This window comes from Nipponia nippon, unplaced genomic scaffold, assembly GCF_047370975.1.
Source record: "Nipponia nippon isolate SJK-2023a ecotype South Korea unplaced genomic scaffold, ASM4737097v1 scaffold_22, whole genome shotgun sequence".
NCBI classification, from domain to species: domain Eukaryota; kingdom Metazoa; phylum Chordata; class Aves; order Pelecaniformes; family Threskiornithidae; genus Nipponia; species Nipponia nippon.
The window spans coordinates 772,915-785,486 of NW_028262339.1; the positions used below are offsets into that span (position 1 = coordinate 772,915).

General features: G+C 37.8%; 1 protein-coding gene across 1 annotated transcript in view; it reads right to left on the reverse strand.

Annotated features, from left to right (window-relative positions):
• DYM (dymeclin) overlaps positions 1-12,572 on the reverse strand; it is a 260,986-nt gene that overhangs the window by 221,267 nt on the left and 27,147 nt on the right. Inside the window, 3 exon segments of the mRNA XM_087760268.1 lie at positions 2,540-2,633; positions 3,039-3,181; positions 4,719-4,844. Coding sequence (XP_087616394.1) covers positions 2,540-2,633; positions 3,039-3,181; positions 4,719-4,844 — 363 coding nt within the window.

A 12,572-nucleotide genomic window follows, 5' to 3' on the forward strand; every position in this document is an offset into this window, starting at 1 on the left:
TCAGATCTAGCAACACTTTACAATTATTTTGCACACCTACAAAAAGACTGCAAAGACAAAGCAAAGTTGACTCCAGCATCTAAGAATATCCTTTTATGAAGTTACAAAACTAAAATATCATTATTCCCCTCCTCATTCCAAACCCACAGCTGTTTATTTAACTACTGGAGAATAACATAATTGGCAATACAATTCTAACCAAGGTATTTCATATACAGGATGGAGAAAAGTACTTACACACAGTCAGAGGGCCAAAACCAAGGGAGAAGTAATCTGAAGTGTGGAGGGATATTGGCTGTATGGTTTTCAGGGTTAAGTGAGGCTCATGAGAGGAAAAAAAAAACAGGCTAGTGAAGCAGGAGAAGGTTAACTGTGGGGAAAGGGGAGTAAACTTCTGCCTACATATGGTGTATAATTATCACTGCTGCTGAATCACAAGGAAAGGGGGTGGATTTTCTAAAATACAGTGCTTACAAGAGTTTGTTGATCTATTGCTGCTGTGCAAGTGACCCTACAAAATATGCATAACTGTAATACATGGTAACATAGATGACTGTGGTATCAAGTTAAATAATTTCAAATTAACAAGTACAATAATTATCTTAGGCATCGAATGTTTCCCATATGAAAAATAAATTATTTTTTAAAACCAGGCTCTTATATCCTTTCATCCTAAATAGATTATATTTAGACTATTTCCAGTAAACTTATTTTAACTATTATGTGGTATTTTAAAAGATTCTTTCAATTCTTAAAAGACTACCAAAAAATACATAAAAATAAAACAATACAGAAATCACATCTAAGTTTTCCACATCTGCTCATTGCTCAAAACTTGCTTCTGTTCCATAACAGATTATCAGTTTATGTTGGTCTTCTAATTTGTGTTACACTACCTGTGCACCTGATGCTATATAAAACAAAGGATTGCAAAGGGTTAATTCAGAGATATTACAGATAGGCAAATATGCCATTTACCAATTCTATTGTGTCCAAGTTTCATCTATAGTCCAACATCGTATACAGGCAAATAATCGGACACAAAAACATTAACCAACTGAACAAACAGAAAAAAATATTTCAATTTTCTAACAGGATGTGGTACTTATTTTTTCCCCTTTCCCAGGCAGGTCATTAAAAAGCTGTTTATAAAGGCTCTTTTACTTAAAGCTTTAATGAAGATACTTAATTCACTGGGAGAAGAGATGGCACTTCAGGTACTCATGAAAGAAGCAACAAAATAAGCATAGGAGTATGCCAAGAGAGTTCAGAGAACAGTTCAAGAGGAGTGAAGGGGGTGGAAGTGTAGGAAGAGACAAGAACAGACGTAAGCTGAAACCTTAAGAGTTTGCATTAAGAAATGAAAACTCAATATAGAAGCAGTAAAAAGTCATGGGGGATATGATATCAGAGAAGCTACAGAGGAAGGCAGGAGTGGTGGCAATTTGGATGGACTTTACAAATCAATCAAGTAACCAGAAGAAGAAAAAAAAAAAGCTATTTTGCCCGTAGCAGCACTAAGGCAGAAAGATACTCATGCGTGACTAGAGAGGAGATTAGAACCATCAGGTAAGTAGAGGTATCAAAATACGCAGTGAGAACTGCTCTCCAGTCACAAGCAAAAGTACAAACCACATACTGAAAACTGCTTCGGAAAAACGTTTTAAGAGCAATTTTCTCTAGCAATTGAAAAGAAGGAAGAGAATGTACCTGTTGGGACTCTTGAATAAAAACGTTGTAGGAAACAATTTAATTAATTTCTCTGTTTAAATAAACTGCAAGACAAGCAACTGTTTTCTGATGCATTTACATTATGGGCACAACCCAAACATGGCAGTGGTCCACTCTTGAGCATGTAAACTGGAAACCAGAAAGGAGATGCATGTTCCAGCAGCACATTGAGCTGTGTGTAACCTCATCTTACACAGCAGCAGCAATGTATTTAGGCTATGCTGCACCAAATTATAGAGACATGCTCTTTTACTGCCTCCATGAAGAGATCCACACACACTGTCACAGACTAAAATATTTTCTGGCAGACCACTCGTGGCCTGAACTTTAATATCCCCTAGGGATGCTGCCAGTGAATGGATTTCACAAAAGAGCAAAATAAATAGTATCAGTTTTAACAGCAACTGACTTGCAAAGTGTTATTTAGTTTATCGGGAAAAGAAAATAACATATACCATTACTGTTAGCAATATATTGTATTTTATTCTTATTATATGGAAAAGAAAAACCTTTAAGAAGAATTTTTGTGTGTAATACACACACCAATAAAACACATCTGGTGTGGGAAAGAAAGCAACCACCAACCAAAACACAGTATATAGTATAACAAACATGAGAAACCTTTTCTTAACAAAAAAGGTCATCAAGTCTTTCATATTCTTCAGGCAATATCTCTCTATAGCAAACAGTCCACCCACAAAAGGTCAGAATCTAGTCATACTATTCAGGAAAAATCATTAGTCAACCTACTGGGAAAGGCATACACTACAATATGTTACAAAAATTCCTACCTATGACACTCTCTTACATCACAGAATCCTTGAGAGTGGAAGGGACCTCTTGAGGACCACCTAGTCCAACCTTCTGCTCAAGCAGAACCACAGAACACGTCACCATATCCACTGAGTAATCATAAAGAATAAAATATGCACATAAAAGTATTTCTTACAACATTTTAACTAACTTGAAGAATTATCAAGCTAGTCACCACTTGCTTTATTATTAAAAAAGTATCAACAAAAGCAAAAAAAATGGACTAACTGCTACTTTTACCATGTGCTGTCCTGCAGGGAAGGTATCCCTGCAGTGCCTGCAGATACAATTGCTTCAGATTCTAATACATCTTGAGATGGACTGTCTATGATTAGAATCCAAGCAGGCCTGTGGACAATTTTTCTATACTGAGCATGCACACCGGTATCACTTGTTGAAAAAGAAATGGGCTACAGGTGTCTTTATAAGAGAGGTCACATAGAAGGCAATACTTCATAAGGTTTGAAGTATAGTTTATAGGAAATAAGACTCACTTGCCACCCCAGATGCAATTCCATAAAGTAGTCCTCCTCCATCTGTTTGCTGCTGAAAGACATGGGTCTCTGGAGGAGGGCTTCTTTCTTGTCTAATGAAATTATATAGTAAAGTTTTCACAAGTCTGCTGGTATATGGGAGACTGAAAAGAAAACAGCTTTAGTTGACTCAACTTGCAAAATTTGGCACAACAAAGCCCAGGCAGGGTGCAACGGCTGGTGTTTTGCATTAAACATGGACAGTAACTCTCCCAGTCTTCAGCAGACTGGAAAGGGAAAGAATGCCAAGGTCTTGCCCATGCAAAGCTGCATCGACTTCAACAGGGCTCTGCAGGAGCACCTTCAACAGCAGGATCATGGAAACTATTTTTTGCTTTCTTTTTTCAATACTACTTTTAAATCAATCATTTAACTTGTGGAATCATTGTATTCTTTTACCTCAAGACACAACTGGAAAAATATTTATGCAAGGGAAAGAAACATTATATTTGTTTATTGCTCCATGCTTTAGTTACATAGAACAGGTAACAACAGTATTTCTCCACCCCCCCATAATATTTTGTCTGTGTGCAGGGCTGAAGCCAATTTGCAAAGACCAATGAAACATCTGACCTCACATCAATGATTTTGACAAATGCACGTAAAATTTGTCAGATTTAAATAAAAGGTTACAATATTTCCAAAACAGAGAAGGATTTCCACAGTTGGTTCCCATTCTCCAACTCTTCACATTGCCCTAGATTCCCAGCCACCAAATTCCCACCCCTCTCTCTCCAGAGGCCAGGTACCTGCTATTCCCAACTCAGATCACTTAGACCACATACTGCCTTTTTCCCCCAAACATTCCCCATTTTGCCCCAAACCCTCACTTCCTTTGGTCCAGAGACTGAAGTACCACCAAACCCCACAAATACTGAGGCTCTGCCTCTACCGTGCTGCAGTTTCAGGCTGAAGTCTGCCCTGTGCTCCCTCTGCCCAAAGCCAAGCTGAGCCTCCCTCCTTTCCCTGCATGCCACCCCGGAGCAGTACCTCTCTCTTATATCTAGTAGAAGTTTCCAAAAACTGGAAAATAGGTACACTTCCCAAAAATCTGCCCGCATGGAATTTAAAGTTGAAAGAGGATGAATGGTAGCCTGACCAAAATGCGTAAAAGCCACCATGACAAAGCATTTAAACAAAACTGACTCACCAGAACAAGTGGTATTACTCATACAACCAAGTTTACCACCTGCTAAGTATTTCCACTATTGCAGCTTAAAACTCAACATAGCACATATGTGCAATCTTTCAAGGGGCTATTTATTTGTATCACAAGAAGTATGATTAGCATTTCTGAGGTACACATGTTCTCTAGACTGCAATGCTACAGGAAAAAGACCCATAGCTGAATAAAAATAAAGCATCCTGAAAAGTAAAAGCTGTTTTAAATTAATGAAATTACCCTCAAAAAGTGAAAATGGTTTCAAATAGTTTTACTGAAGTCAGTGCCATGAGATTTAAACTTGAAACCTTCCAACAGTCTTTACAGATGTTTGCTTTTGTGTTCTGTTTTCTTTTGAGCAGAACAAGTTTTCTATCAAAATATATTTCGCTGTCTTTTGTTTTCAAGTACAAACAGTCTAAACAAGCCATCAGAAGCATTTGCTTTGCCATTAGGTACCACCCCAGAACACAACATACCATTGACCATGCATCAGGTATTTGTGAATGATGCACTCTCGTAGAATTTCTTTGTGGAATAATTGGCAGGAAAGGAAGACGATGAGAGTTGTCATAGCTTCCAAGGAAATGCTGTATGTAATATCTCTGCAGGAAAAAAAAAAAAAAAGGGAACATTTATAAAGATTAATCTACTGGGTTTGCTTACAAACTGACTTCCAAGAACACTTGGTAGCTTCACCTGAGGTTATACACTGTTTAGCATAGCACAGCAAGTTTCAATTGGGAACACGTAAACAACAAATTCAAAAAACCCAGAATCACTTCATACCAACAATGGGTTGTTTGTCTTAGACATAACCATTTTTTTTTTATATGCCAAAAGACAAGACAATGTAAAAACACTGAGGTATTGCCCAGAACATTCCAGCTCCAGTTTTCAGACTACATTTCACTCAAAATAATAAATATATCTCAAAAGTGTTTCTATATCTCAAAAGTGTTTCCTTTGTCCTGTTAAATAAAATTGTCACAGAACCATCATGCTAAGTCAGGGGAATGTCCAGCTAGCCAAACACAGCTCCATCTGCCAGGAAAAGTGGATCCCTAAGAAAGTAATAACACACATAAATGCTAGTTTAAGTGTAAGAAATGCTCAGGATATCAAGTTGTTCAGTTTTAAATGGTATTTTTGAGGTAACAGTTAAGTCTAAAGTTTCAAGATATTATGGCCAATCCCAAAGAATGTGCTTTAATGATTAAATACTGACACTAGATAGTTTAGCAAAGCTCATTAAGTTAAGGTTAATTAGGAAAGGCTGTGCAGCAAAATGGGATGAGAGAGATCTACTATTTGGGATATCTTGTGCTTTCTGTTCCCACCTCTGCCTGTAATGACCTTGTTACATATCTTATTTTTAAAAAGGGCGTTTGCCTCCTTAAGCAGTAATAAATTGCAGACTACAAGAAACCTTTTAAAACACAATGAAATAACTTGGACATGAACCAGTATCATTCCTGCATTCAACCAAAGACCATTTTTACCTCCTCCAAAAGTAAGGAGATACTTCATTTGGTGCAACAGTACCATCCTGTAATCCATTAGAAAGATTGTTATTAAGTACTTTTAATGTTTCCCCCACTATTACTATTTAATTTCCACAGTATGCTTCACAATCCAATATCATTAAGTTACAACAGGTGTCCAGCATCAATTATCAAGGTTTTTTGACCTGGGACCTACTGGAAATTCAAAATCTATTTATACTTCTCAAATTCAAAGATTTTTATAGTATCTCTATTCAAAATAAAAATTAAAAAAATCAGCATCAATGTATGTTTAAGCATTGATGCTAAGTTTTTCTTTGTTACAATGTCACCTTCCAAAAATCTTATTCTTAGCAGTTAAAATAAGTATAAACATAAAACTAAGTGCTCTTTCAAATAATGACGACTTGAAAACTACAGTGCAGTGTCTCTTGAAACAAAATAAATTAACCACAGAAAAGACTGGCTGGCACAAAACTCTTCATTAGTGTCAGGATCAGAACTGGTGTGGTCCTTACCAAAACGAAGAGGATTTAATTTAGAAGAAATCAGTCTGATTTTTAGCACACTCAATTATTTCAATATTCTCAAGTGTGCTGCTAGAAATGCTGTAAATAACATGCATTACTGTAAAACATGAGGAAGAAGAGTTTCATGCATCACAGTGTATATACAGCTTAAAGTTAAGCTCTTCTGCAGTAGCTCTAGGCCAGAGTTTGAGCAAAGAGCTTGCTAGTTATTTGCTCAAAGTCAAGAACAAACTGGAATCACAATTTCCTGGATCACAGTCCACACAACCACACTACCTCCGATACAAAAATGTTTTTGAAAGTGAAGGTTATGCAGACTTACTGGTTTTGATCGTTTGGTTTTTTTTTTCCTCTCACACATGATTTAGGTATTTGAATCCGTAACATTTTAAGTTATACGTCAGGAAGAGACATACTGCTTAAATAACATTCTTCCTTAAAATCATCAAGTACGTTTTAATTACTTTTAGTTTTCATGAGTTACCTGACTTTTTGCCCACTACTGAGGAAGTTAGTCAGTGTAAATGCTGATAATTAGATCAGGCCAGAGGTTACACTGTGATCTGGTTCCACTGCAAATTCATCTCAGCCAGAAGCAAGGCTGAGCTAGGAACAGCTCCCACTCCCTCTCCAAAACCGTGATGTTTTGCAATCCACTACCCACATCCATTCCAAGCAAAGCAGGGAGGACCTATATGTATTGATTATTAGAAGTTTAGCCACCAGCAAAAAAAATTAAGAAATGTTTTTCTATCAAAATAAAAACAACAGCTTGGAAAAAACACTTTTTAGCTATAGAAAAAGAAAAAAAAATCAGCAGCTTATCATTACCAAGGCTGATAATACAAGAATAATGTCTCCAACCCTGAGTTGATGAATGATATCACTTCGTGATATGCTACAACATCCAAAACAACTGGGTCACTTTGCAGAGAGGAAACAAATTTCAGTCTAGTATACTTTTTCTCCATCTCAATCATTCATTTATTTATTTTTCTGACAAACCATACAAGTGGAAGAGCAAATCTGAGGAGACGTTACAAAATTTTTGTCTATTTTATAAGATTCAGTGTAAAGAAATAAACAAAGAGGTTACTGTAAAATGTATTAAGCAATTTGGGGGGGGGGGGGGAATCTGCTTTCAATACCCTTATATAACCGTGAAAGAAAAAAAAAAAATAGAGAGAAAGGTAAATTCATGCAGCTCCAATTAGTGAGTTATTCTCATTTTCTTTCTATTCGAAACCCAGTTAGGGCACATTATTTAAACTTCAGAAACATTCCATTCAACCTGTCGAATCTGTTCAAATTAAATCTGTTCTGACATAAACACAACCAGAGTCCTGATATCTGGAGTAACCCCTCAGCTACAGTCACCCTTAATTTATCAGCACAAGGATAAAGCCTCAGAGCAAAATTATTTTCTCCACCAAAGGTCAAATGAACAGTTTTCTGAAACTCAAGCATTTCTAAAGGGTCACAAGAACTACCAGGAACCTCTTAACTTGAAAGAAAATATTGTTTATTTATATTGAGACTACAGAATAGGGGGTTTTGGTTTTGATTTTTTTTTTATTCAAAGCTATCAGTCATATAGAATGACTTTACATGGAATTTATGCTGATCTCCAACTTCCTCTGAAAACTGTTTGCTTGCAGATAAGGAGGAAACTAGAAATAATGAACTCATGTATCAATTACATGTCAAAATTATTTAGCTATTTATTTCAGAAAACCTAAAGAACTGTATGATGTTTTGAGTTTCTGTGAGGTTTTTTTTCCTTCCCAAGTGTCTTATAAAACAGACAAAAAAAAAAATCCACAGAACTCAGATAAAGCTCACATCCCAAGTAAGTGGGCTTCATAGAGCAATGTACCAAAGCATACATGGGTCTTCCCCCCCCAGAGCTGTCTACTCCAAGTATTAAAAGGTAACTCATTTTCTAATTTAGGAGAGTTGCCAAAAGGGCTGATTCATACAAAAACTCTCAAGTCATACAGGAACCAGGTTTCATTTCCCTGCTTCCTGAGGGCCCACCAGAAAGGTGAAAGAGGAGTCATCACAGAGAATAGGATCAGTTTTGAAAACTGAAAAGCAAGAAGAATATCTGGTTATCAGTCTCAGGATACAAGTACAACAACTCAAAGTGAACATAATCTTTCCTCTTGGAATCACTCCTAATTTTACACCCACCGATGGCAAATATGCACCGTGGCAGCCGATAATGCACTATACTCATTACAGCTAACTCCAAACATTTGGGAGATGTCCCAAAGGGGCACTCAAGAAACACCAACTGGAAGCAGAGAGCATCTCTGACATTTCCTACTGCATCTCCCCCACACTGGGTATTCTTGACTGGGAGACAGAATGAAAGTGAAAAAACAACCAAAGATGGAAATACTCTAAAGGGAGTATCTAAAGGATTAAAATGACAGTTAGATTGAAGACCCTTTATTCTCAGACCTGTTCCTAAACCATCTGAGACTACATGGTTGTGTACATTTTCACCTCACTGGCATTCAGTTCTTCCCTCTACAGATTAAAAATATTAGAAAAAGTCTAGGACTTTTAGATGTTGCACAGAGAATCTATATTCTTCTGTATTTACCTTTCATATCAACACATCTTTTTAGTAATAGCCACTAAATCTAAGTGAAAGACCTTACCTTTTGAACAACAGAACACAAGAGAGCAGTCCAAACACCCATAAAAATGGACAGCTCAAATGACTGGGCTTTTGTAGCTTTCAACCCTTGGGAAAAGGCAGCCACAGAGAAGATGACCCAGGTGCTCAAAAAGCTACTGTAGACCATTGCAGAGATCTGGACAGAGCCAGACCACAGGAATCACGTCCTGTGTTCCAGCCGTGCAGCCTGTGTGAAAGGCAAACCTGCTCCACAGTCTCTCTGTAATACCACTTCTCAAATGTGAGCCACTGGTTTCAAGGCAGAGTCATCTTGATGTAGTGGCAGCAATAATCTCCGAGTCTCATGCTTGTCTAGGTAATGGAGAAAAAAGGCTTATTCCTGTCAACCTGGTGTAGAAAACTGCTAGTGCAAAACAACGAGATGTCTCAAACAGCCTGGGTGCTAAAACCACAATGCAGAGCGACGGTCGCTAGGACCCAGGACCGGACAGTACCTGGAGTGAGGGTGAGGGAGGGAGCCCTGTGGAGATAGGGCGGCCTTGCCTCGGCCCCATCCCCCGCGGTCTGTGAAGCGTCTTATTCTCCCCCACACCTACTGCCTGGGGGACAGTCCTGGTATCACTCCTCCTGGTCTGACTGGTCGCTGATGTAATTTTCCAATTAGCAAAACTACTAACCACTTGTGCCTTGGGAAAGGAATTTGGGAGGGAGCTAAAAGATAACAAACTGTGGAAAACTAACGGCTCTAACCTTGAAGAAGAGCTAACAAGCCGACAAAAGTGAACATCTTGGCACCAAAGACTGGACGGTGGCCGGAGAAGATAAAACTGCAGAAAGGAGGTGAAAGGTAAATGCGGCGAGGGGAGATCACGACCACCGACTCAAGTCAGGACCGAAAAGACTTGCCCCCCCCCACACCTGAAAGGAGCATGCGTGCTGATTTACATAGCAAGCGAGGCTAATTTAAATACAGTAAACCAATAGTGTATGAAATGTTAATCACTAACCAATAAGTGTAAATTTAGGCGGGTTTATACTAATCACGTAGCCTGATAAATGTGGTGTAGTCTGCATGACGGTGTGCTCGTGCCCGTGCTTGTGCGTGCGTGACTTGTGGAATTATTATCACCGAGCACCCTGCGCAGAATCAACATCTCTATAAGAACCTTCACTTCACCTCACTCTTCTTTTTCCCACCGAATACCCCTGTTGGCAGGACCAACGCTGGATCCAGGACTGGTGATTCTTTTCCTTCTCTCTCTCTCTTTCACTTTTCCTAAGGTGATTAAGTTGTTAAAGTTGTTAAATTGTAGTCAAGTACTGCATGGCCGACCTTGACTTTCCATAAAGCCGCATAGCTGGGGTGGATATAACCGTGAGAGGGTTGGCGGGTATCGAATATTTGCACTCAATGTTTGTCTCTATAGAAGCTTTCTATTAAAGCTGGTGTTTGTGTACAGACCTTGAGTGTTGGCCCACCTTAATCCACACCGAGAGGATTTGTGAATCTTTGTCACTCCTCCCCCTCCTCCCCAGGTGGGATGTGACACCTGGTTGCTGTCACTGATTTGAAACAGTCTGCAAACTCTTAAGGTGCCAGAAAGAGATATGCTTGACTTCAGTGCCTAGGTGTCTTTGCTGCCTAGACCAGAGATCAAACCCAAATACTAGCAAGCAGGTGTTTTTCAAGATGCATCCAATATCTTTTGTGAAAACAGGGCTGAAAACCATAACAGAGAAAGCATATTATTAGGAGCTTGAACATACAGCATGTTGTATAATAAACAGTACAGATCTCTGATACTATGCTCTGGGATTAGAAAGTTTGTTACAAGTTGAATGTAAGTTAAAGCTAGCCTAGTGAAAAGACAGGTCATTGAGAAACACTGATCTAAGTCTAAAATAAAAACTAAATTAGAATAGAATTAGAACAGAAAGAAGAATACATGATACAGATAAAGGTTCTCCTGCTTAGGACCTTTAGACACTTAAGAGGCCACACATCTGCCATCAGAAAAGAGAAAAAGATAAGAATGATGAAGAAAATCTTCCAAATAAATATTTTTTTTATTTGCTGCACCACCACAAGGTGCAGCAGCAAATAAAACTCCCTTTATACTCATCAGATCCCTCCTACACAGAGCACAATAGTCTTAAAACTTTGAGGATCTTCAAAGTGCAGCAATACAAATCTCTTTCAGTTCAGATATTTTTGCTAGCTTCAACCTAAGTTTTAACAGATGAAAGTTTCCCTTTAATGATTAGGCAAAGTTGCCAAAAATGCTGACATCAAACAGCTCTTCAAATACTGAAGCTACTACAGTCTTAATAAAGTTCCTTGAATAGTTCTTTTCTAAAAAGCACTATTCTGACCTATTGTTTTGAAAGTAACAAAAAAAAAAATTAAAATACAACACTCCTGAAATACAAGAGAAAACAGTTCTTAACCTCTTCACTACTCACAATTAGCAAGGAAAAAAAGCCTAAGCATTTCTCATCATCTGTACATGGCATTGTTCCTACACTGCAATGATTCCGTAGAGCTTTATAATCAATTATGTCGCCCTTCTTCCTACATTCAACTTTTGAGCTCCCAGGAAATGTAGCGAGCATTCTTAAATGAGTCAAAACATTGTTAACATTTAAATTTGAAAGTAACCAAGATTGCAACCTAAACCAATTGTACCTACAGAAAATAATGGAACATAATAGAAATATCAACTAACTTCTACTGGCACCACAGAGTGCTACTTAACAGTGATTTAACTAGATCACAGCATTTCATTTTTCCTCCATATGCATTTATAGTTTTTAATGAAGTGAAAACATACTGATAACAACCAGATGTTCAGTTATGTATACCAGCTCTTAATAAGCTGCTGAAAGCCTTTATAATTTAAAGCTTTGGGAACTCTATCTTGCAACAAAATGTTAGCAATAGTTTCTGCATACCATTAAATACTGAAGTTGCATCTTTTTGCTGACTATGCAGTTTTAATCATTAATGAACACTTGAACACTAACATTAACAAAACCAAAGAAAAAGCAGAGTATCCATAACATACCCAAGGGAGCCATAAATCAAACATCAACATACCGTAACACAAGTGTTTATAAGGGACCGCACAAGTCTAATTCTTGAAAAGCAATAATGCTATAGTTTCTATAAAATTTCTTAAAGTTAAATGTTAATGTGAAACCTTTTTCCTTGGCATTTTGTACAATGCAGAGCCTTTTTTTCAAAGGGGTAATTCAATCTCTTTTTAATAACTCTCAGATACAGAGCCACAATGCTGCAGAGTCCCATGGTCCCTACTACATCCTGTTTTAGCTATGCTGAGTGTTAACTGCCTTAAAGCACATTTGCCTTTCCCAATACAAACTAACTTTGAGAAAGTTTCTTAAATTCATTGTAGACAATTATGAGACACTCCTAGATATGCTTTGCTGTACATCTCTGCAGCCTTTCCCAACAAAAAAATTAACACATTTTGGTTCTTCAGTTATATTTCACAGTAAGGGATATGGAGAGGTGGGTTACAAACTTACTATTTGTCATCTTCCCCATCTCACATCTTCCTTATTAATTTTGAGCTAGACTGCCCACCTGCATTTTCCAAGTATGTCTGTAGGTTATTCTGTAGGCAG